This window comes from Gopherus evgoodei, chromosome 5, assembly GCF_007399415.2.
Source record: "Gopherus evgoodei ecotype Sinaloan lineage chromosome 5, rGopEvg1_v1.p, whole genome shotgun sequence".
Taxonomy (NCBI): domain Eukaryota; kingdom Metazoa; phylum Chordata; order Testudines; family Testudinidae; genus Gopherus; species Gopherus evgoodei.
The window spans coordinates 70,897,792-70,921,030 of NC_044326.1; the positions used below are offsets into that span (position 1 = coordinate 70,897,792).

Sequence of the window (23,239 nt, forward strand, 5' to 3'; positions counted from 1 at the left end):
GTTCTACTTCAGGCTATGTTGTTTATCTTAAAACTGATTTCTAATTATTTGGTGGTGGCTGGTTTTTTTGAGGTATCTAAAAATAGCTTAATGTTCTTTTAAAAATAACTGTCCTCTGTTGCCTGTTGTTCTCGTGCCAAGCATACCTCCTCTGATCTTAACAACTCCAGTCTCCTTTGGGATCCAGGACTAATTTTTGCAGGTGTCCTGTTTATTCAGGAATTCTCTTCGTTTAAAGCAGTGATTCAGGGATATTTGTTAAGCACTACACAATTGAACTGCCTAAAGGCTTAGGCCCTGATAACACAGTTATTGGATTGGCTAAAATGACAATTAAGATAATTTTTTTCCTCCTCAGCTGGTTGCTAATATTTTTAGTTGAGTTTTGATTACAGGCACCTTTTGTACCTGGTCGAGAAGAGGCAATCAGTTATTTTAATGGGCGCTCGTAGTCGTTCTTGTCACCTATTATTTTTAAAGGGCTTGAAAACCAAAGCTTGCTTCATTAAAGATTCAGAAGAGTCCTGCAATAAACAAATGCTACCCAAAACAAATGTGCCAAATTAATTCCTGGTGTAACTCCACTGACTTCGGTGGAATGTCAGATATTAATTTATTTAGAATATTTTTTTAACCACAGCTCTGTGCAAGTGAAATGTGTGTGAGGATATACATATAAAAGAATAAAAAATGGTAAAGAAACAAAATATCATTCCTTGCTTGCCTGAAAGAAAATGAAATACATTAGCAAAAATTCCTTGAAAAGACAATTGACTATTGTCATCTATATAGCATGAGCTATCAATTGCTGCATTGCATGTTCAGATTGGTTCAGTAGGCAAAAAATTCTATCATCAACAAAATGGATACATTTTCTATTTTATAGATAGAAGTTGGAACTATTTACTGTCTGTTGAGGTGATTTCTGTTTTTTATTCATCTTCAGTTGAATGGTGTTGAATAAGCATGTTCCAACCCAACTAATGAAGTAAGGACATGACAAGAATCATCTCTGATGTACTTAAAAAGCTCAGTCAAGCAAAAATAATAAAAACACTGGGTAAAATTCCAGCTCTCTTGAAATCAATGGGAGCTTTGCCATTGACTTCGGAAGGGCCAGGAATTCACCTACAGAGCCTGTCTCAGCTTTCACAGAGAATATACATAGGTGTGACACCATTACTGGATGAGAATCAGACCCCTGCTATCATTTTCAGCTCCTTTCTTCTACTTTATAATGTGTGGGCTAGTGTGAATATATACAACTGCCCTCTATAAAATGTCAGATATACTGAAGTGTGTATGTCCATATCTCATTCTAGTGGCTGAGCCATTGAGGATATCAGTCCTAACATTGCCATAGCTAACAAATTCTCTTTTAGTGGCTTTTAGAGGCTTGTGTTTTTTGGAGCAGAAGATTCTGTGTTTTGTCCCTGTTGATGATCACAAAGCCCATGGGGTCATGCATGGTGTGTGGAACTGCAAACAGTTATGAAATCCTGTGAAGCCATATAATTGTTATACCTGCTTACTCATGAAAAACTTGACAGAGCAGGTAATTCTACTATAGTTTCTCAAATGCGGCCACGGTGGCTGCATGTGGCCACGGTGGCTGCATGTGGCCACCAGAGCCCTTTTTTGTGGTCACAGCCATCTGGGATGTGGTGGGGGTGCACAAAGCAGTGGTCCCTCTTCCAGAGCCTACAGCAGGAGTTGGGCCCTGCCTCCTTCTGGAAACACAAACGCTGGAGGTGCAGGCAGCTGGTGAATTCACCACTTTCCCGGGGTAGGGGAGGCAGGCTTCGGCCACAGGTTCCAGGCTCCAGTTCCAGACTTCGCTGGGCCCCACTGCCTCCCTGCCCACCTCCCTATCCAGGGCTTAATTTGTGTCAGGGCTTGCCAGGGCTGAGTAAGTCTGCTGGGAAAAGTGATATTAACAGAAGGGGCACAGCAGGTAGTCGCTGAACGTGAGAGGGCAAGGAAAAAGAGAAGAGCTGCTAGTCCTACAGGAAGAGGAGAAAAGTCAATGGAGACAACACCAAATATGAGCCCCAGGAGGATACAGGAAGGGTTGCGGAGGAGTGCAAGGGTGAAGAGGAATCAAGAGGACTTGCAGCCAGTGGGAGCAGGGGATAGACCGGCGAATCACACTGTCACCAGGAAAGGGCAGGTCTACGTGATTGGAGACTCCTTACTGAGAAGAATAGACAGGCCTGTAACTAGAGCTGATCCGGAGAATAGAAGGGTGTGCTGTTTGCCGGGTGCTAAGATACGGGATTTGGACCTGAGGCTGAAAAGGATCCTAAGGGGAGCGGGAAAGACTCCATTGATTGTCCTTCACGTGGGAACGAATGATATGGCTAGATTCTCGCTGGAACGTATCAAGGGAGACTATGCCAGACTGGGGAAGATGCTTAAGGAAATAGAGGCTCAGGTGATCTTCAGTGGGATTCCTAGAGAAGGGCAACAAAGGTGTGACAAGATTATGGCGATCAACAGATGGCTCAGGCAGTGGTGCTATGAGGGGGGCTTTGGGATGTACGGCCACTGAGAAGCATTCATGGACAGAAGACTGTTCTCTCGGGATGGACTTCACCTGAGTAAGGAGGGAAATAGACTTCTAGGATGGAGGCTCACCCAACTGATTTAAGAGAGCTTTAAACTAGGAATTTGGGGGAGATGGTTGGGAGATGTCCAGGTAATCTCCATGCCGGAATTTAACATTGAGAGGGAAGAAAACAAAGTAAGAGAGGATGCAGCCGTGGGCAGAAGAATTGACATAAGGAGGAAGGGTAATGTAGATACCAGTCTAATACGTGATGTTGGTGGTAGAATGTCTATGCCTAACTGGGTAAAGAATGTCAGTGAAGCCAAACGGCAAAAATTAAGATGTCCGTATACTAATGCGAGGAGCCTAGGTAACAAAATGGAGGAACTAGAGCTACTGGTGCAGGAAGTGAAACTGGATATTATAGGGATAACAGAAACATGGTGGAATAGTAGTCATTACTGGAGTACAGGTATTGAAGGCTATGTGCTGTTTAGGAAAGATAGAAATAAAGGCAAAAGGTGGTGGAGTAGCATTGTATATCAATGATGAGGTTAACTGTAAAGAAATAAGAAGTGATGGAATGGACAAGACAGAGTCTGTCTGGGCAAAAATCACACTGGGAAAGAAAGCTACTAGAGCCTCCCGAGATAGTGCTTGGGGTGTGCTACAGACCACCAGGATCTGATTTGGATATGGATAGAGACCTCTTCAATGTTTTTAATAGAAGTAAACACTAATGGGAATTGTGTAATCATGGGAGACTTTAACTTCCCAGATATAGACTGGAGGACAAGTGCTAGTAACAATAATAGGGCTCAGATTTTTCTGGATTTGATAGCTGATGGATTTCTTCACCAAGTAGTTGAAGAACCAACAAGAAGGGATGCCATTTTAGATTTGGTTTTGGTGAGTAGTGAGGACCTCATAGAAGAAATGGTTGTGGGGGACAACCTTGGTTCGAGTGATCATGAGCTAATTCAGTTCAAACTAGATGGAAGGATAAACAAAAATAGATCTGGGACTAGGGTGTTTGATTTCAAAAGGGCTAACTTTAAAGAATTAAGGAAATTAGTTAGGGAAGTGGATTGGACTGAAGAACTTGTGGACCTAAAGGCGGAGGAGGCTAGGAATTACTTCAGGTCAAAGCTGCAGAAACTATCAGAAGCCTGCATCCCAAGAAAGGGGAAAAAAAACATAGGTAGGAATTGCTGGATGAGTAAGCATCTCAGAGAGATGATTAAGAAAAAGCAGAAAGCTTACAAGGAGTGGAAGATGGGCAGAATTAGCAAAGAGAGCTACCTTATTGAGGTCAGAACATGTAGGGATGAAGTGAGAGAGGCTAAAAGCCATGTAGAGTTGGACCTTGCAAAGGGAATTAAAACCAATAGTAAAAGGTTCTATAGCTATATAAATAAGAAGAAAACAAAGAAAGAAGAAGTGGGACCGCTAAACACTGAGGATGGAATGGAGGTTAAGGATAACCTAGGCATGGCCCAATATCTAAATAAATACTTTGCCTCAGTCTTTAATAAGGCTAATGAGGAGCTTAGGGATAATGGAAGGATGACAAATGGGAATGAGGATATGGAGATAGATATTACCACATCTGAGGTAGAAGCCAAACTCGAATAGCTTAATGGGACAAAATTGGAGGGCCCAGATAATCTTCATCCAAGAATATTAAAGGAACTGGCACATGAAATTGCAAGCCCATTAGCAAGAATTTTTAATGAATCAGTAAACTTGGGGGTTGTACCATATGACTGGAGAATTGCTAACATAGTTCCTATTTTTAAGAAAGGGGAAAAAAAGTGATCCGAGTAACTATAGGCCTGTTAGTTTGACATCTGTAGTATGCAAGGTTTGGGAAAAAATTTTGAAGGCGAAAGTAATTAAGGACATTGAGGTCAATGGTAATTGGGACAAATTACAACATGGTTTTACAAAAGGTAGATTGTGCCAAACCAACCTGATCTCCTCCTTTGAGAAGGTAACAGATTACTTAGACAAAGGAAATGCAGTGGATCTAATTTACCTCGATTTTAGTAAGGCATTTGACACTGTTCCACATGGGGAATTATTAATTAAATTGGAAAAGATGGGGATCAATATGAAAATTGAAAGGTGGATAAGGAACTGGTTAAAGGGGAGACTACAACGGGTCATACTGAAGGGTGAATTGTCAGGCTGGAGGGAGGTTACTAGTGGAGTTCCTCAGGGATCAGTTTTGGGACCAATCTTATTTAACCTTTTTATTACTGACCTTGGCACAAAAAGCGGGAATGTGATAATAAAGTTTGCGGATGACACAAAGCTGGGAGGTATTGCTAACACAGAGAAGGACCGGGATATCATACAGGAAGATCTGGATGACCTTGTTAACTGGAGTAATAGTAATAGGATAAAATTTAATAGTGAAAAGTGCAAGGTCATGCATTTAGCGATTAATGATAAGAATTTTAGTTATAAATTGAGGACACATCAGTTGGAAGTAACAGAGGAGGAGAAGGACCTTGGAGTATTGGTTGATCACAGGATGACTATGAGCCGCCAATGTGATATGGCCGTTAAAAAAACTAATGTGGTTTTAGGATGCATCAGGCAAGGTATTTCAGGAAAGATAAGGAGGTGTTAGTACTGTTATATAAGGCACGGGTGAGACCGCATCTGTAATACTGTGTGCAGTTCTGGTTTCCCATGTTTAAGAAGGATGAATTCAAATTGGAACAGGTTCAGAGATGGGCTACTAGGATGATCTGAGGAATGGAAAACCTATCTTATGAAAGGAGACTGAAAGAGCTTGGCTTGTTTAGCCTAACCAAAAGAAGGTTGAGAGGGGATATGATTGCTCTTTATAAATATATCAGAGGGATTAATATTAGGGAGGGAGAGGAATTATTTAAGCTTAGTACCAATGTGGACACAAGAACAAATGGGTACAAACTGGACACTAGGAAGTTTAGACTTGAAATTAGATGAAGGTTTCTAACCATTAGAGGAGTGAAGTTCTGGAACAGCCTTCCAAGGGGAGTAGTGGGGGCAAAAGACATATCTGGCTTTAAGACTAAGCTTGATAAGTTTATGGAAGGGATGGTATGATGGGATAGCCTAATTTTGGCAATTGATCTTTGATTATTGGCAGGTAAGTATGCCCAGTGGTCTGTGATGGGATGTTAGATGGGATGGGATCTGAGTTACCGCAGAGAATTCTTTCCTGGGTGCTGGCAGGTGAGTCTTGCCCACATGCTCAGGGTTTAACTGATCGCTATATTAGGGGTTGGGAAGGAATTTTCCTCCAGGGAAGATTGGCAGACGTCCTGGAGGTTTCTCGCCTTCCTCTGCAGCATGGGGCATGGGTCACTTGCTGGAGGATTCTCTGCAGCTTGAGGTCTTCAAACCACAATTTGAAGATTTCAATAACTCAGACATAGGTTAGGGGTTTGTTATAGAAGTGGATGGGCAAGATTCTGTGGCCTGCATTGTGCAGGAGGTCAGATTAAATGATCATAATGGTCCCTTCTGACCTTAAAGTCTAGGAGTCTGTATCAATACACCTCTATCCCATATAACGCTGTCCTCGGGAGCCAAAAATCTTACCATGTTATAGGTAAAACTGCCTTATATCAAACTTGCTTTGATCTGCCAGAGTGCGCAGCCCCGCCCCTCCCGGAGCGCTGCTTTGCTGTATTATGTCTGAATTCATGTTACATCGAGCCACATTATAGTGAGGTAGAGGTGTATCACTTTTCACAGCAGAAGACTTACCATCTAGCACAGGCATGGGCAAACATTTTGGCCCAAAGGCCACATCTGGGTATTGACATTGTATGGCACGCTATGAATGCTCATGAAATTGGGGGTTGGGGTGCAGGAGGGGGTGAGGGCTCTTGCTGGGGGAACAGGCTCTGGGGTGGGGCTGGAGGTTTGGGGGTGCAGGAGGGTGCTCCAGGCTGGGACTGAGAGGTTCAGAGGGCAGAAGGGGGATCAGGACTGGCGCAGGGGGGTTGGGGCATGGGAGGAGGTTGAGGTGCAGGCTCTGGGCAGCACTTACCTCACACAGCTCCTGGAAGCAATGGCACGTTCCCCCTCCTACACAGACATGCGGCCAGGCACCTCTGGGCCCTGCCCTATCCACTGGTGCTGCCCCTGCAGCTCCCATTGGCCGTGGTTCCTGGCCAATGGGAGCTGTGGGGGTAGCACTTGGGGTGGGGTGTGGAGCCCTTTGGCTGGCCTTATGCATAGGAGCTGGAGCGGGAACATGCTGCTGCTTCTTGAGGCCACGCAGGGAAGGGCAAATCCCCGACCTCGCTGGAGCAGGACAAGTCCCCGACCCTGCGCCCCAGCTGGAGTGCAACAAGCCCCAGACTCTGCTCCGCAGTGGGAGCTCGAGGGCTGGATTAAAACGTCTGAAGGGCCGGATGTAGCCCCTGGGCTATAGTTTGCCCATCCCTGATCTAGCAAGTCTTAGGGGGGGAAAAAAAGTGCAGCCAAAAAAGCAAAAGAAACAACAACAAAAAAAGACAGGAACATGCAAAGCACCTTATTTGTGTTTCTGTTCTGTTTAGGTCCAGTAAAGAAAAGAGAACTGTAAATTATTTTTATTACTGAATCTGAACCCCCCCCCCACATGAATAAATTACAATGATTTGGATGTGTATATGTGCATATTTATTTGTTTTTCCTAAAGTTAATTAAGTATTTTAGGAAAAATTGTCAGTGCAGCCACCAGCAATAGTTGATGGCCACAGTCCGAGGCCACCAGAAATTTTGTTGAGAACCCCTGTAGCAATGTATACAAGGCCAATTGAAAAAATAAATACTGTGATTTCTGAGAGGTATTTATTAATTCAAATCAAGGTAATTTTTTGGAGACAGTACTTTAACCATCTTTTCCTTTTGTGTCCCATAACTTAATACAATTGAATATAAAACACAGGGACAAGTGAACAATTTTTATTCCATATTTCAAGATCTGCATTACAGTCGAGTAATTTACAGGCATGTGCTCTCTGTAAATCCTTTAGGGTTGACACTGAAATTTTTTTTAATGCATTAAGTTTATCATAGCTTCTACAGCCATGATTAATTAAGATCTAAGCCAACTATTTCAGTCTAGTCAGCACAGAATGTATGCTTACATTTTATTCATTATAAAGTATATATTATTGGTCAGAGTCCAGTGTATATACCACCTTAAATGCACACACTTGAAAAATAACATTTTCCCATAATTTCAGAAAGATTTAACAAAATACAGTAATCATTTATTGTACTGTCAACTCCCATGGATTTGGATAACTTTGTCTTACCTGTTAATTGGTCATAATCAATGTAGATTGCCAGTGGCTAGCATTGCCTACTTGCTCACTGGAGTAGGAATATGTAAATTTCTCTCAAGATATCTCCTCTCCTTTTAAAAGTCAATTGGATACTTAAATCTCCAGAGAATATCGGTTTTGGGTGATGTGAAATAGCAAACCTTGTGGGTACACTCAGGAGTAGCGTGGTGTACGGTCCTAGAAGAATGGAAGAAAAGGATCCTTGCAGGAAAGTGTGTCTACCTCACTGATATGTCTGGAAGAGAAGATGGCTATTACATAGGTCATTTCGATTGTAAGAAAGTAAATGAAGCTTTCAGAGGTTCAAAGAGGGCTTTAAACCCTACACCAAGGCTCCATTTTGTCACTAGATGCCTGGTAAATTCAGTGGAGGTGCTAGATTACTTTAAGTAATTAAGGAATGGGATTGCAAATTATCCAGATATCTGGTTAAGAATAGAGCATTGAGGGCTGACGTTTGTATCTACATGGAAATGTATCAGTCCAAAGATGAACCCATCCTAAAGGAAATAATGAAAGGAATTTATAAAAGTTTTGAGAGGATAGAAACCCATGGACTTGAACTCCTGGAAGAAAACTCCCCACACTGATCAATAGGTTCATATGGTCAAAGCTTTATTGGATGTGAAGAGAATCTCTATAATATTGGGGAATAGCCAAAAGAATCCCAATTAAACTCTGCCAACCTCTCAGTTATAAAGACTACCTTGGCAGGTACAGACAGAGAACTGGACCTTTGTGGAGATACCTAGCTATGACTTGGAGAGTTACACGGTAAGAAGGCAAGAAACCAAGATCTTGGAGGCCAGTCCTTGAAATTAGTCTGTGAGATCTGAGAGACCTCTTAACCTACTGTGGGGAATCTTTCTTTTTTGGACATCATATGAGTTCTTTCAGTGGACAAAGCTTCCGTTCATGTAGGGCAGTTAGACGTAAAAGACTTTGTAGAAATGGCAGTGAAGTTCTCTGTTGGCTGCATTCCAGTGATTTTAGCTGCCAGCTCTGCAAATTCAGCTTGAGTTCTGGGAGTCAAGCTGAGTTCTTTCTTTCCTGTGCATCTGCGACAGCCACCATCTTGGCAGACAACTTGGGACATCCAGAACTAAAATCACGAGCAGCTACATCTTGAGCTAAGGAGCTATAAGTGGGGTTGTGACAGATTCCTATCCTCTGAAGATCAGCACAGAGCGGTACTTATAACACACTCTTCATTGTGTTATACATAGTCACTTCAGTTACACTTATATAACACTTCAACATATTTTCACAGGTGTGTCTTATTGGAATTTAATACAATTCTGTTTATAATACACAAGATGGAAAAGCATCCAACTCAGTCTCTCATAACTGTGTTGACTCTGCAAGGTTAATTTGTCCTGCTAGGCTGGGAACTTTTTCTCTGTCAGACTCTGCAGAAAGATTGAGTTTGAAGGATGGGAGCCCTGAGCTCAACTGCTGTGGTGGGTTACTGGCTAGTGCAGCAAGTGGCACCATGTTAAGTTCCCCTGTGGGCATAGGCCTGTGGTCCATGAAGCTGATGGCAAGCTGCCAGATGCTGATCCAATCAGAGAGAGATCAAAGTGACTTTAGTCGTATTACCCTGAAGAAACTTTCCTTTATCCTGCTAAGAGAAGGAAGATGGGGGACCATAGTTCCTGGCAAGCAGGAAGGGTGAAGGCTGGGAGACAAAGAAGGCAAAGGCAAAGCAGGAAATAAGAAAGAGAATAGTTGGGGGTGGGGGACGGAATATCTAGAGTGCAAATGCTGGAAGTTTTGATGCTGGAGAAGGAAGACTGGGGATGAAGACACCAGCTGACTTTTAAAGGGCTAAAGAGAATGCCTAGAGAGAAACTTGCATAATCTTGCCCCTGGATAGCAAGTGGCAGTGCTACTTGGTAGTGATCTGGATTGGCGGCTCCTGTAATGCATGGGTACTGTTTTTTCTCCATCTAGAAAAGCCTGCGATGCAAACTGCTTTCAGAGATAAACCTTTTATTTTAAGTTGAGATGAGAGCGTTGAGCCCAGTGTCCTGCTTTAGTCTATTTGATTTGCAACACATACCCACAAAGTCAAAACTCAGTGCTGGATTGGTCACCCAACAAATCACCACTTTAGTTTTACTTTTGATACATTTTGTCATTAGTGTATTTTGGACTCTACAATTGCTCTCGTCATTCTAAAAATGAACCTGTTGAAAAATACTGGTTACCTATCTGTTCCTGCAGATTAGTGATGGACTAGTTATAGAAGGTTTGACATGAATAAGCACCCAAGTTTCCAGTGGTTGAGCTTTGAAATAAAGGGAGGTCCTTCTCCCTATATTTCAAAGGTTAGCCTATGTATAATGTATAAGGGGAAAAAGCTGCGAGATTATAATGGACTTCAATTTGAGGGACATATGCTGGAGATTTCATGCTGCCAGTAGTAAAATATCCTTGGAATTTCTAAATATTATAGCTAACAAATTTCAAACTCAAAAAAGTGTTTCACCCGACACAGAGAAATTCTATACAAGACTTCTTCTTGAAGGATAAAGAGGAACTGATCACAGAACTAAAAATTAATGGTAATTTAGGTACAAGTGATCATGACTTGATCATATTTATAAAGTCTAGGCCAGTGAGAGAGAGATACTTGGTGCTTTAAAAGGAGCAATTTCACAAAGCTGAAAATAATTATGAGCCACATCAACTGGGAAGAATTTAATCAGAAAAATGTGAGTGATGATTGGGAATTATCTAAGAACTCGTTACTTGATGCCCCAAAAGCCACAATCCCACAGTTGAGGAAGAAAACCATCTTGATTACAAACTCATCTGGTTAGAGGGGAAGTGAAGGCATCTATAAAAAATAAAAATATATAACAAATGGAAGAAAGGGGAAGTTGATATTGTTGAATATAAATCAGAAGCTAGGAACTGTAGAAAATTGATAAGGGAAACAAAGGGACACAAAGAGAGATTAATGACCAGCAGAGTTAAGGACAATAAGGAGGAGATGTTTCAGGATATTTGAAATTTGTCCATTACAAGATGGAAATATAAGAATTAGCAGTAATGCAGAAAAGGCATTATTGTGTGTAATAAATATTTCTGTTCTGTGTTTGAGAAAAACAGATGATGTAGTCATATTTTATGATAAAACTCAATTCTACTCGTATCTCAGGAAGATGTTAAATAGCAGCTACTAAAAGTTAGACATTTTAAAATCAGCCACTCTAGATAACCTGCTTCCAAGAGTTTTAAGAGAGCTTGCTAAGGAGCCTGCTGGACCATTAATGTTGATTTTCAGTAAGTCTTGGAATATTGAGGACATTCCAGAAGACAGGAAGAAAGCTAATGTTATGTCAGTATTTTTAAGAAGGGTAAACAGGATGGCTCAGGAAATTACAGGCCTGGGCAAACTAATAATTGATCCCGGGCAAGATAATGGAGTAGCAAATACAGAACTTGATTGATAAATATAATTAATGCCAATTAACATGGGTTTATAGAAAAATACATCCTGTCAAATTAACTTGGTATTTTTTTCCCATGATATTACAGGTTTAGTTGATAAATGTAATAGAGTTGATATAAGAGACTTCTATAAAGCATTTGACTTGGTATTGCATGAATTTTTTATTAAAAACTTAGAAGGATATAAAATTAACATGTCACTTTAAATGGATTAAAAGCTGGCTGGTGGATAGTGTCAAAATGTGTAACTGTAAACATGGAAACATCATCAAATGGGTGTGTTTATAGTGGGGTCCCACTGAGACTGGTTCTTGGCCATACACTAGTGAAAATTTTTATACTGGAGCTGGAAGAAAACTTAAAATAATCACTGATAAAATTTGCAGATGACAAAAAATGGAGTGGTAGATAATGAAGAGGACAGGTCACTGATCCAGAGCAATCTGGATCATTTGGTAAACTAGATGCAAGGAAACTGTCTTTTAATAGGGCTAAATTTAAATCTATACATCTAGGAACAAAGATTATAGACCATACTTACATGATGAGAGATTCTATCCTGGGAAGCAGCGACTCTGAAAAGATATGGAGCTTGTTGTGGATAATCAGCTGAACATGACCTCTGAGTGCAATGCTGTGGCCAAAACGGTGCAATCCTGGGATGCATAAATAGGGGAATCTCAAGTACAAGTAGAGAAGTTATTTTACCTCTGTATTTGGCACTGATGTAACTGCTTCTGGAAGACTCTGTCAATTTCTGGTGCCCACAATTGAAGAAGGATGTTGATAAATTGCAGAGGGTTCAGAGAAGAGCCACAAGAATGATTAAAGGATTAGAAAACCTGCCTTAGTGTAATAGGCTCAAAGAGCTCAAGCTATTTAGTTTAACAAAGACAAGGTTATGGGTTGACTCGATTACAGTCTATAAGTGCCCAGATGGGGAACAATTATTTAATAATGGACTCTTCAGTCTAGCAGAAAAAGTTACAACATGATCCAGTGACTGGAAGTTGAAGTTAGCCATATTCAGACTGGAAATAACATATACATTTTTAATAGTGAGAATAATTTACCACTGGAACAGTTTACCAAGGGCCTTGGTGGATTCTCCATCACTGACAATTTTTTAATTGTTTGGATGTTTTTCTAAAAAAAACCAAAAAGAAAACATGCTCTAGGAATTTTTTACTGAATCAATCATAGACCTAGTAGATCTCTGCTCTCTCTTGTAGCCCAGACCATTGTTTTTATTTTAGTTTTAGTGTTATTTGGGATTTCAAGGCAAATTGTATCTAATATTGTATTGTACAAATGGGGATGCCCAGGGTTCAGAAGCAGACAGACTGGACATTTGTCTGTCTGTGATTCTTTCAAGCTGGGGAGTCATGGGCTCAAATTTTTAAAAAAAAGATTCAGGAATAGGACTGAGGTTACTGAGAACCAAGTTTTGCATCCAATTGCAAATGTCTCTTAGATACTGGCATCACTTATCTAACACTGACTCATCACACCTCTCTTTACACCTCCCCCCCATTATGCCAGCCTCAGTACCCAGTCTGTTTCTGCTTCTCTAACAACCATCACTGTGCCCTTTTCCCATGTCACTTGCAACACATGGAACATCCTTGGCTCAGTCCACAAGGCCATTTTACTTCTCCTCGTTCCTTCCCCCCCTCCCCCCAAAAAAGATTCACTTCTACCAGGATGCCTACAATTAATCATTAAACACATTTATATACATAATTGAAAAAAAAAACCTGTTTCACTGTGCTCTGCACATACCATTGCTGAATCACCACATAGTCCTAGTATCAGAGGGTAGCCGTGTTAGTCTGGATCTGTAAAAGCAGCAAAGAATCCTGTGGCACCTTATAGACTAACAGACGTTTTGGAGCATGAGCTTTCGTGGGTGAATACCCACTTCCTCAGATGCATGGATTCTTTGCTGCTTTTACACATAGTCCTAGTGCTTTAGCCTGTCCTTTCTTCAGTACCCTCATTCTATTGTCTTCATTCCATCATTGTTTGAAATTAGATTGTAAGCTCTTTGGGGCAAGAACTACTTTTTTATCTGCACAGGGAGATGCCAAGTACAAATAATAAATATAACTATCTAAGGTAGCTAGACAGATGTCACCAAAGGTCTCTGACATACCTAACCATCATGGCAGAAAGCTCTTCATTCAAGTACCATCCATGGAAGGAGATACTTTCTCTATTAAAATCACAGTGTCAGCCAATCAGCATGCAGAGCGCTGCCACATAATATTTGGAAGTTTCACTTCACTGGGTGATAGTACTGGTATTATTGATGCCTGGCAAGCTTACTGTATGAATGTAGTGCGAAAATATACACCTTCAACAGTGTCCTCTGAACAATACAGAATTTGGGAAACACCTGAAATGTTTTTCAATTTATCTCCAGCTAAAAGTTCGTTAGTATTCAATTTAACATTTTGAATGACAAAGTTGCTTTTTCTTGCTTAAATCATTTTCTTGGGTATTGTGCACACAGAACACTCTCAGTGGTAAAACCATAAGGTTACAAATACTCCTCTATGACAGTTACAAGGAGGACAGAGTTGGTTAAAAATAATGCCATCAGCTACAGAGGTACCAAACTCTGATTCAGATCCAGAGTACAACTTGTAATTAGAAAATACTGCATAGGGTAGAACAACTAAGGTAGCCATATTACTTACTCATTCAAAGTTTTTCCAGGTGAGGACTTTTGTTTGGGAACAAGAAGTCTCATGAACCTTTGACTGCTCTGTGCAGAGGTGCCAGGTATTCTTCCTGTTAAACCTGCATCTCCACCAGCAGCCATTACCTTAAATATTATTGCAACTCCTCATTGGCTTATACTGTGAGATCATTTATGGAAGCTCATTCTTTGTTTCAGAGAAGATGAGCTCTCAAAAATGATGTACAAAACCAATTCTGGGGATCTTGTGCTCTTTGAACCAACAGATACAGCACAGATTTGTGGGCCAGCTAGGTAAGTCAGGTTTCCTAGTTCAGTCCTAGCCAGCCTCTACTTTGTGAGCAGTTCATGAGCTGTATATGTCTAGTACTCATCACCAAATTGCCTCAGGTCAGTTTTTCAGTTTGAAGGCTATGAAGTGGTTTATATAGCCACCTTGACTGATATTAAAATATATATTTTTTCTTTTTAATTTTCTGATCTAATGCGGATTTTGCATGTTCACATAAAATGCTGGATGACAGAAGTATAGCATGAGTGGTAGCAGCTGTGCAAACCTAATACTGCCCTGCTAACGTGCCTCAACCCTGATCTAACTGGCTAAGATGAAAGCGTAATGAAGTCTCCATCTTTTTTAGTCTTCAGCTTCTGCTGAGACTGCCAACAAGAATGCAAACTGGCATCAGCTGCGATGGGAACACCTATCCTTTGTGAAAAGGACTGAGACCACTAAATTCATTTCACTGAGCTAGTTTGGACCTTTTGCTACTAGTTTTCCATGGCCCCAGAATTTCACTTAGGTCAATGGAATGTAAGCACATACTGGGTTAAGAAATGCATGCCCATTTTCTTTTAAACTGAGATCTCTTTATCATGATGAACAGTTCTGAAGACTAAACATTTATTTCAATATTTAAGGAGCATTTTGGCCATAAACTGACCTTATTCAGATATAGAAATACGCATTACGTTATGCTGTTGAACACCCTTACTCATTGTATCAGAGTGGGATTGCTGAAAGCATTGCCTCAAAACAAATCACTGCTAATAAGAAGTGAAATCTTGTCACAACGTCAGGACTTTTTCAGCAAGATTACTTCTCTGACATGTCAATCATTCTGACAGATTAAAGAGCTGCTGATGCCTCCTGGAAACATTTGAAAATAATTCTGTTTAGAAATAGCTGTGCTGACATGACTTTATTTTGCCACCCACCCCACCTTTGTTATTCCATGACTTGAAATATTTGCATGAAAACAAGACCTTGCTTTCTTAAGAGTTTTAGGTGGACCAGTTGCTTACTCCATTTTCTCTGGTTAAGGTTCTATTCCTTTGTTACATTATAATTTCTGCAGCAATTACTTTTGATGTCACAAATAGATCTAATAACCTTAAAGTGAAGAATGAACAGCAGGAGCTGACAAACTCTTATAAAATAAAGATTTTATTTTCATGACCATGTAAATAGAATCTCTCCTCCCAACCCCCTATGTTTTTAGAAACAGAAAAAATGTAGGGATAGTTCATCAGTTGGTGTAAACTGGCATAACTCCACTGAAACTCATTATATGTAGAACTCTAAATAGTGCTTTTTAAGAATTTTGTATAAGATATAGAGAAATGAAACATTTGATCAGATTAAAAAAAAATTAAATTACATGTTTAGTGGGAGTTCTCAAAGGACCAAAATCTGCCATTCTGGAGAAATAAGGCTGATGCTGAACAATTCAGCAGATTCTCTGCATGCAATAAAGGACGCAGAATTTATTTTTCATTCTGCCTTTTGAGCTGTGCAGGTTTTCGGGGTGGTGGTGGAGGGGATATGGCTGTGGGAAGATTTGTAGAATTTCTACACATAAAATCACCATGGAACTCTATTGAGATCCATGGAAGGCTTTTCTAGGTATTCAAGGCAGGATTTGACTCTCAGTTTAACTTCATGCCTCAAAATCTCTCAGCTGCAGATGACAATTTATGCCTAACTTAAGCTTTTTGGTGAAGGAGTGGCCTGGAGCAGCAAACCGTGGCCATTGGGAGCCGCGATCGGCCGAACCTGTGGACGCGGCAGGTAAACGAGGCAGGTAAACAAACTGGCCTGGCCTATCAGGGGCTTTCCCTGCACAAGTGGCAGAACAGGTTTGGGAACCACTGGTTTAGAGCCAGAACAATATTGAGCACCTGGAAGAGGCATAGAATGTCTTTGCCAAAACAGCAGTCTAGTGCCCTTTAAATATTTTAAACATCAGATGATTAGGATACATTCATACACTGAATGCTATAAGCTGTGCAATGCATTGTTTAGCCAGGTGTGCTGGAGCATTTAGAGCAGTTCTCCTTTGACCCTTTTACCTCAGACATACACTATTGATACCATGGCTTTGAGGGTTTGGGGCAAGTCCAAATAGATATCCTGGGAATTTCATTTTCACATTTACGCTTTAGACATCAATTTTTCTTCTATTTTCAAATCCTCTTTCCTCATGCTCAAGATGCAAATAAATTGTGCTATGAGTCCTGCAGCTGAGAGGGCTGACAGTCTGTAATGACCAGTCAGGGTCTAACTACAGGTAGCTATATTAAAAAAAAAAACAAAAAACAAAAACCCCAAACCCCTTTCTGATGAAAACTCAGATTAACACCAACCTCTCCTGGGCTCAGGTGTAAGAGACCCTAAGGTTAAAATCTGGGGTCTTGTCTTCTATGCTGCAGTGTAGTGAGTCTCAAATTAAGTCTGAACAGTAACATATTTAAAGACATAATGGGAATAGTTTAACTCTACAGACAGATTGCTCCTTGAATATTTGAAATAGGTCTTTACTCACTTGCTGCAATTCTCCAACATACAGTTGTAATTCATACAATTGATTTTTCAGGACATACATCCTGAAGGCTCCAGATTTGACATGCGTCTCCTAAAATGTGCCTGTGACCTAAGGTTAGGAAGCTATAGTCACAAACAGCACACAAGTGTGGATAACAGTCATCATCACAGATACAGCTGAAAGAGCAATAAACAAAACAAAATCACCTTCAACTGACAGTTTAAATATGAACATTTTGGTTAGCTGGCCACATTTCTAGCAACATAATACAAAGTTTTCAGATTAATTTCATACATATTTTTGAAAGTGCTATTACAGCCATCTCTTGTAGGCTTTAATGTCTGCATTCACCTTGCTTTTATCTGTTGGTTCAGGTTTCAAGTAAAACTAGGTCATTAAAATGTGCTCTTAATTTTAGAAATTCCAGAACTCTCTACTATGGCCCACATTGGTACTCACTGATTTCCACTGAGGAAGAACAGGCCTCTCAAAACAAATTTTTAACCCACTAACTCTCCTCCGACCATGCCAAAAATATGTAAGAGCTGATGGACACTGTATGCCACAACGATAATCAGTGCAAGAAAATTCTGTGGTGGGTTGGATAGTTTTGTTTATGCTACTAAAAAGGTGAAAATACTGAACTTTTTTGAATTTTTTACTTGGTTTTCATTTCTTAACTGCCCCATCCAGAAATTTACAATGCCTTAGCTGAAAACTGTGGCACAGTCACGGTTTTTAAAATGATTTCATCAAGTTCTCTGCAAAAGAGCTAACTAGTTTAAAAGGACTCCCCACTTCCTTGCAAAAAAACAAAAACACCCCCTCTCCCTAAAACTCTTATAATTCCTGCAGGATCTTGTAAGCTGCACTGCAGGGAGCCAACACTTTTTAGCTGATGCCAGTGTACCAGTGCTTATTTGGCTATAATTCTCTATGACTTCCAATTAATAATTAGCCTGTCACTCATGATGCCTCTTATGTCTCTGAATATTTTGATTTGATTTAAAGCAATGTTAGTTTTAATTAAAATACTGGAAAAGTAAATATAGATTTCCAGGGGAAATCTTTTCTGCAAACCTCGCATTGTGCTGCTATTATTGGTGCATATACCTGCTATTGAATGACTTAAAGATTTGGTAGCCTTGTTAATCTTTTGGCCTTTAATCTAAATGAAGGCTGGATTTGATTCATAGTTGATGAGTGTTAGGTAGGTTGTATCATATATGGAAATCTGATGTAATTGCTTTGATGGACTTTTTTTTTTCCCCAAATGCTGAGGAGAAATGGGACTTTTGAAACCTTAGAAGTCTATTTCATGCTTCATTACAACATAATTCTAAACCCTTATATTTCTACCATTCCTATTTTGGTAATGAAAGGAATGTAATGGGGAAGTGTTTAAAATCATCATCAGCAATCTGGGGGTTAATTCTGCTTAACCTAACCTTTACTAAAAGAATGACACCAGATCATATAGTTTGTCTGGAGTGCTGGGGGACTGTTAGCATTCCGCCAGTGTGGGTTAGTTCTTAACCTGTGATTTCTGCAGATTCCCATAGCAGTCATGCACACCATATACCCACTCCAATAGCATCCATTCATAACTACTCACTACAGCAGGATTTGACCTGAGAAACTCTAGAGTTTTGTTTCAATTTATTAACTCAGAATGTTTTGAAAAGTTTTTTAAATAAAGTTTTCCCTTGGCCAGCAAGGGAATTGTCAGCCTGAAGTTCTCAGCAGCATCTGGTGAGGCTCTCAGCCAAGTTCTTCAGATACTGTACATCCACAATGACAGCCCATTGGCCTTTGCCATGGTATTTGATTAATCCTCAGAAAAGACTTGCTGGATCTAGGAAATTTAATTCCTGACTCCTTCGACCCAGATGCTGGCCAAAATGTAGTTTGCAATCTGTATGTAATCTGTATTTTTCCCTAGGAACTGGCCTTGCCGTTAAATTTTTCTAAAACAGTCATATTAATATGTTCAAAAATCCACTGCTGAGTTTCAGATAAAGGATCACATCTGTTCATGAAAATCTTCTTCTCAGCTGGGTTGCAATCTATACAGCTGTTGCTTACCGGATGGAACATAGTTTTGTCCTATGAGAATGAGAAAAAATAGAATTAAGTAGTAAATGCCAAGTGATTAAAAGTGTTCTCATTTGCTAGAACTTGGATAAACACAACCCTAGTTGAGATTATTTAGTTTTCTATAGATATTCTCTGAGCAATAATCTGGAGAGATATAGATAATTGGCGAGATATAGATAGCTGAATGATTTCTTAGGACAAAAAGTGTTTGTCTTATCTTAGAGAATAAAAGCACAGAGACAAATGGCAATAAGCAGTGATCTAGTTTCCTATCTTTCCAGCTTCATGAGACTCTTAATGATGTGCTTTCTGTATACATCTGACACAGACTCCATGTGGCATTGGTTGGACAAGTCACTTAAATGCTCTCCCTCACTTTCCCCACTTGTAAAAAGGAGATGATAGTATTTGCTTCCCTGCCTTATGGAAGTTTTGTTAGCATTAATATTTGTTAAGTGCTTAGAAAACAAAAATGGATATTTATTATTAACTGGGAGTTTTGGTTAGCTGGAGTTTGGTAAAATCAGGACTGCACTGTAAAATAATGCAAGCACAGTCCCATACAGTTTGATTTACATCTGTATAAATACCAGCTGCATCACTTGTTAGAGAACACTGAAGACTAACATTGAATTTGAATCTTAGGTAAGGAAGAAAATATCCACTGGGTGCTAATATTTGAGGGTTGGAAAGTTCTAATGTATTTGGATTTTGTGTGGTGTGTGTGGGTGATTAGATAGCTGAAAAGTTTCCGATGGCTGTACAATACACTTACGCTAGCTGTTGAAATAACATTTCAGATAATCCCTAGTAAACATATCCAGGTTTTCCCCCTCTGTGCCAGGCATGACCCTGCCAACATTTGATACTAATCCAGGATGTGAACATTTGCATAGCCACAGAGTAGAAGGCGAGAAAGAGAGTAAGAGACAAACAAGAAAAGCTTCCTGTAATTTAGTCTGACCTATTTCTATTTTCAGTACCTGCAACAGACAGACCAAATACAAAAGTGCAAGTCCCAGTTCTGTTCTTCTGGCCTTTTTGAGGCTTCTCACCTCACATATCATCACTCCCCAAAGCTGGCAGCTGAATACAACTCTGTCACTGCTGACAGGGCTAAATTGGACCATAGGCTTTATCTGGATCACTCATATGCAGGCTCCTACCCTTGCTTTCCTCACCTCTGCCTGTCCATTCCATTTGTGTGAGCTGGCAGAATATTTCAATTTGCAAGAATGTTGGTCTTTCAGGGCTAGGCTGTGCTATTAAAGTAGTGCCCTAAGGAGGGACGGGTGCAGAGCCATGCTGCCCAATGAGAACATGAGACACCCTTGTGCAGGTGTGCCCTTCTTTTTGTGGTTGACCAGCTCTAGCGGTAAGGGCTAAAGGGGTGTGGAGATTGCCCCTCCTTGCCTTCTCTGTGGCAGCTAGTGCTAGTGCCAAGAAGTCCCTGCACCCAGGAGAGCGCTGTGACTGTGAATGTAACTGGCCCCTGCTCTGGCGTCTAGGGAGTGGAAGACTTCTTACATCCTTCCTAACGTTTTGCACAAGGGCCAACCAGAGTCTGGTCCTCTGTGCTTTGAGACATCAGGATCCTTGGAAACTGAAATACCCTGGTTGTACACAAGCAGAAAACAAACTGTTCCAGCAGGAGAAATGTGCTATTCAAGAGCACTGCTGCCTTCCCAAAGAAAGCCTGTGCACTTCTGGATTAGCACCTGTAGTGCAAATTTTTGGATTCATTAGGTTGCTGTTTTCCTTTTACAAGTTTTTGTAATTAGAAAGCAGACAGTATCCCTTTAAGAACAGTTTTTTTATTACTCTGAAAAACTTCTTGGTTTCTTAACAAACATTTATCCATTCTCATCTCTAGTTTTCTCTGGCCTAAGGTTTAATTATTACTGGGTCATGGATTTCAATGGAAATGGAATCAGGACCATAAGGGGTAGCAGTAGTTTGTGCTGTAAAGCATAATTTTCCACTTGGAGCCAGAGAGACATAGGTATAAATCGTCCTTCACAGCCAGCATAAAAAGCCACAAGAAATCCTCCTGTAGATTTCAGTTCTGTCAGGGAAGAGAAATGAGATTTTTTTCTCTGCATGTGGGCAAGTCTGAATATTATTTTAGAAAGAAAACCTTTTCCATAAGATAATGGATATACTAGCAGCCCTGGACTGCTCAAGTAATTGGTTCGATGTCTCATTACCTTTCACTTCTTCTTTAACTACAGCCAAGGTCAGTAGTGACTGAAAGTCATTATCCTTGGATGTCTGCAGTAGTTTATTTAACAGGAGGTGGGAGTCTCAGCACAGTTTCTCCCAGACAGGTGTCCTCATGATAAAAACCTCCATAAGAATGATACACCCATTAACAGTATCAGAGAAGAAGCTGAGGGCCTAATGTACATGGTGAGAGAATTCCTCTGACAGTTTGTCCCTGCGCCTCTGTCAGGCAGTTGAGCAAAATGCTCTTTGTACCTGCTTTCTGGATAGAGAACTTTAGTTTCTGATGTTGTAAATCTAGCATCTTTCCTAATCACTACCCTTAGAGTAAAATTATAGTATAATTAAACTGGTCTTTCACAACTGGCTTTGTTTTTTTTAAATCTACTAAATCCGTCCCCACTTAGATACTCATAGAAGCTCTACAAATGGCAATAAAAGAGTTAGAGTGGATAAATTGAATCATGCTTTATCAGACTCAAACCATCTGGAGTGATGCTAAAATAAAAATTGAGGGCAGGTCCCTTTACTGGGAGAAATGGAAAATGAAAGGGATTGGCTAATATGGAAACATGGCAAAATTTGCTTCTTCTGAGCATTTTATAAGATTAATGACAAAAACTAGAGTACTTTACGTGACATGAGAAGAATTAAAAATAAGAATTCCATGTGATCACTAAGAAGGTGTAGGGGTGGGTAGGCATGAGGTGGAGCAGAGTAACAGATGTGGTCTTTGTTTATGAAAAGGGGCAGTTTGTTGCCTACCTATAGACTATTATTCTTATGGATACTTTTGCACCATTAGTTTAAAATTAATAGACGCTTGTAAAAAATGTACAGCCAGACCTATGTTCGAACATTTGCCAGCATAGTAACATTGGTTAGAGGTTTGCTTCTTTGGAGATATTTACATGCCAGCAGAAGCCCTAGTGCAGATACAGTTATACCAGCATAGAAGTGCTTTTGGTGGTCTAGCTTATTCCTTCGGGAAACTAGTGTAAGCACTTTTTGCTGGTATAACTTGCATCTACATTAGGAGGGGTTTTGCTGGTACACTTACATTGGCAAAAGTTTCTAGTATAGATCTGACCTATATCTGATGTGAGGCAATCAAAAACTATTTAATACACAGTCAAGCTCAGCTGAGAAATCAGCTTAGACCTGAGCAAGGGGAATATATTTAACCATTAGTTTTGCAATGTCAGCAAATCCTTGTTTTGAAGTTATGTAGCCAAACCAGAGGCACTTGTGCAGCTATGGCAATTAAGAAGATAGACTGCCACCAGGTTTGTATTATGGTTAAGATTGTCAGCACTTTCATCATAAAAAACATTTTCAAGGAATTTCTAATTCAGATGTAAACATTTGGCTTGTCCTGAGAATTTTTATGAGATCTCATCCCTCTAGATAACAAAAACAAAGCAGTACAGCGGACTTAAAGGGACATACACTATAGTGTTTTTGAAAGTGATACTATTTCATTGGCTTTCTACTGGAGTCTGTCCACATCAAAAGTGATGAACCAGGTACAGAAGACAGCTCCGGAGCTGCATTTTGTCACATGTAACTGGTACACCAAGCACTAATGAAGTGTTAAAGTTGTTAAAGCTTCTTTCTAGCAGCTTGGATAGGCAAAAAGATAAATTAGAAGTGGATCTGAAGCAGGAAAGAATTATTATAGGGGTACAAAATGAGATATTCAGCTGGTGTACATTGGCATAGCTCCACTGACTTCAGTGGTGCTCTTCTGATTTACACCAGCTGAGGAGCTGGTTCAGATAGTGTAGCTGGATTACAGATGCTACCTCAGTTTCAAAGATATCACATTTCTGGAAAACCCTTTGGCACATCTCTGCTTGCAATGTAAATACTGGATTAAATGGCGAAGGTCAATAACTAGACACCCGAGGAAAATGTCAGTAGCTAAACTATTTCTAACGGTTATAGTTCAGTTTACTAGAATACATCATCTCAGACTAGAAAGTGCTACTGAGATATGTGTAGTAAAATCCAAATCCTTGCCCTTATGCTCAGTTTGAGTAAA

General features: G+C 40.2%; 1 protein-coding gene across 3 annotated transcripts in view; it reads right to left on the bottom strand.

Annotated features, from left to right (window-relative positions):
• Nucleotides 1-18,759: 18,759 nt before the first annotated feature.
• Nucleotides 18,760-23,239, bottom strand: part of GALNTL6 (polypeptide N-acetylgalactosaminyltransferase like 6) — a 964,319-nt gene continuing 959,839 nt past the window's right edge. For all 3 annotated transcript variants that reach the window (XM_030564387.1, XM_030564388.1, XM_030564389.1), the window contains exon 13: nucleotides 18,760-18,981. In XM_030564387.1, the coding sequence (XP_030420247.1) occupies nucleotides 18,814-18,981 (168 nt within the window). In that variant the 3' untranslated portion in view covers nucleotides 18,760-18,813. The remainder of the gene's footprint in view (nucleotides 18,982-23,239) is intronic.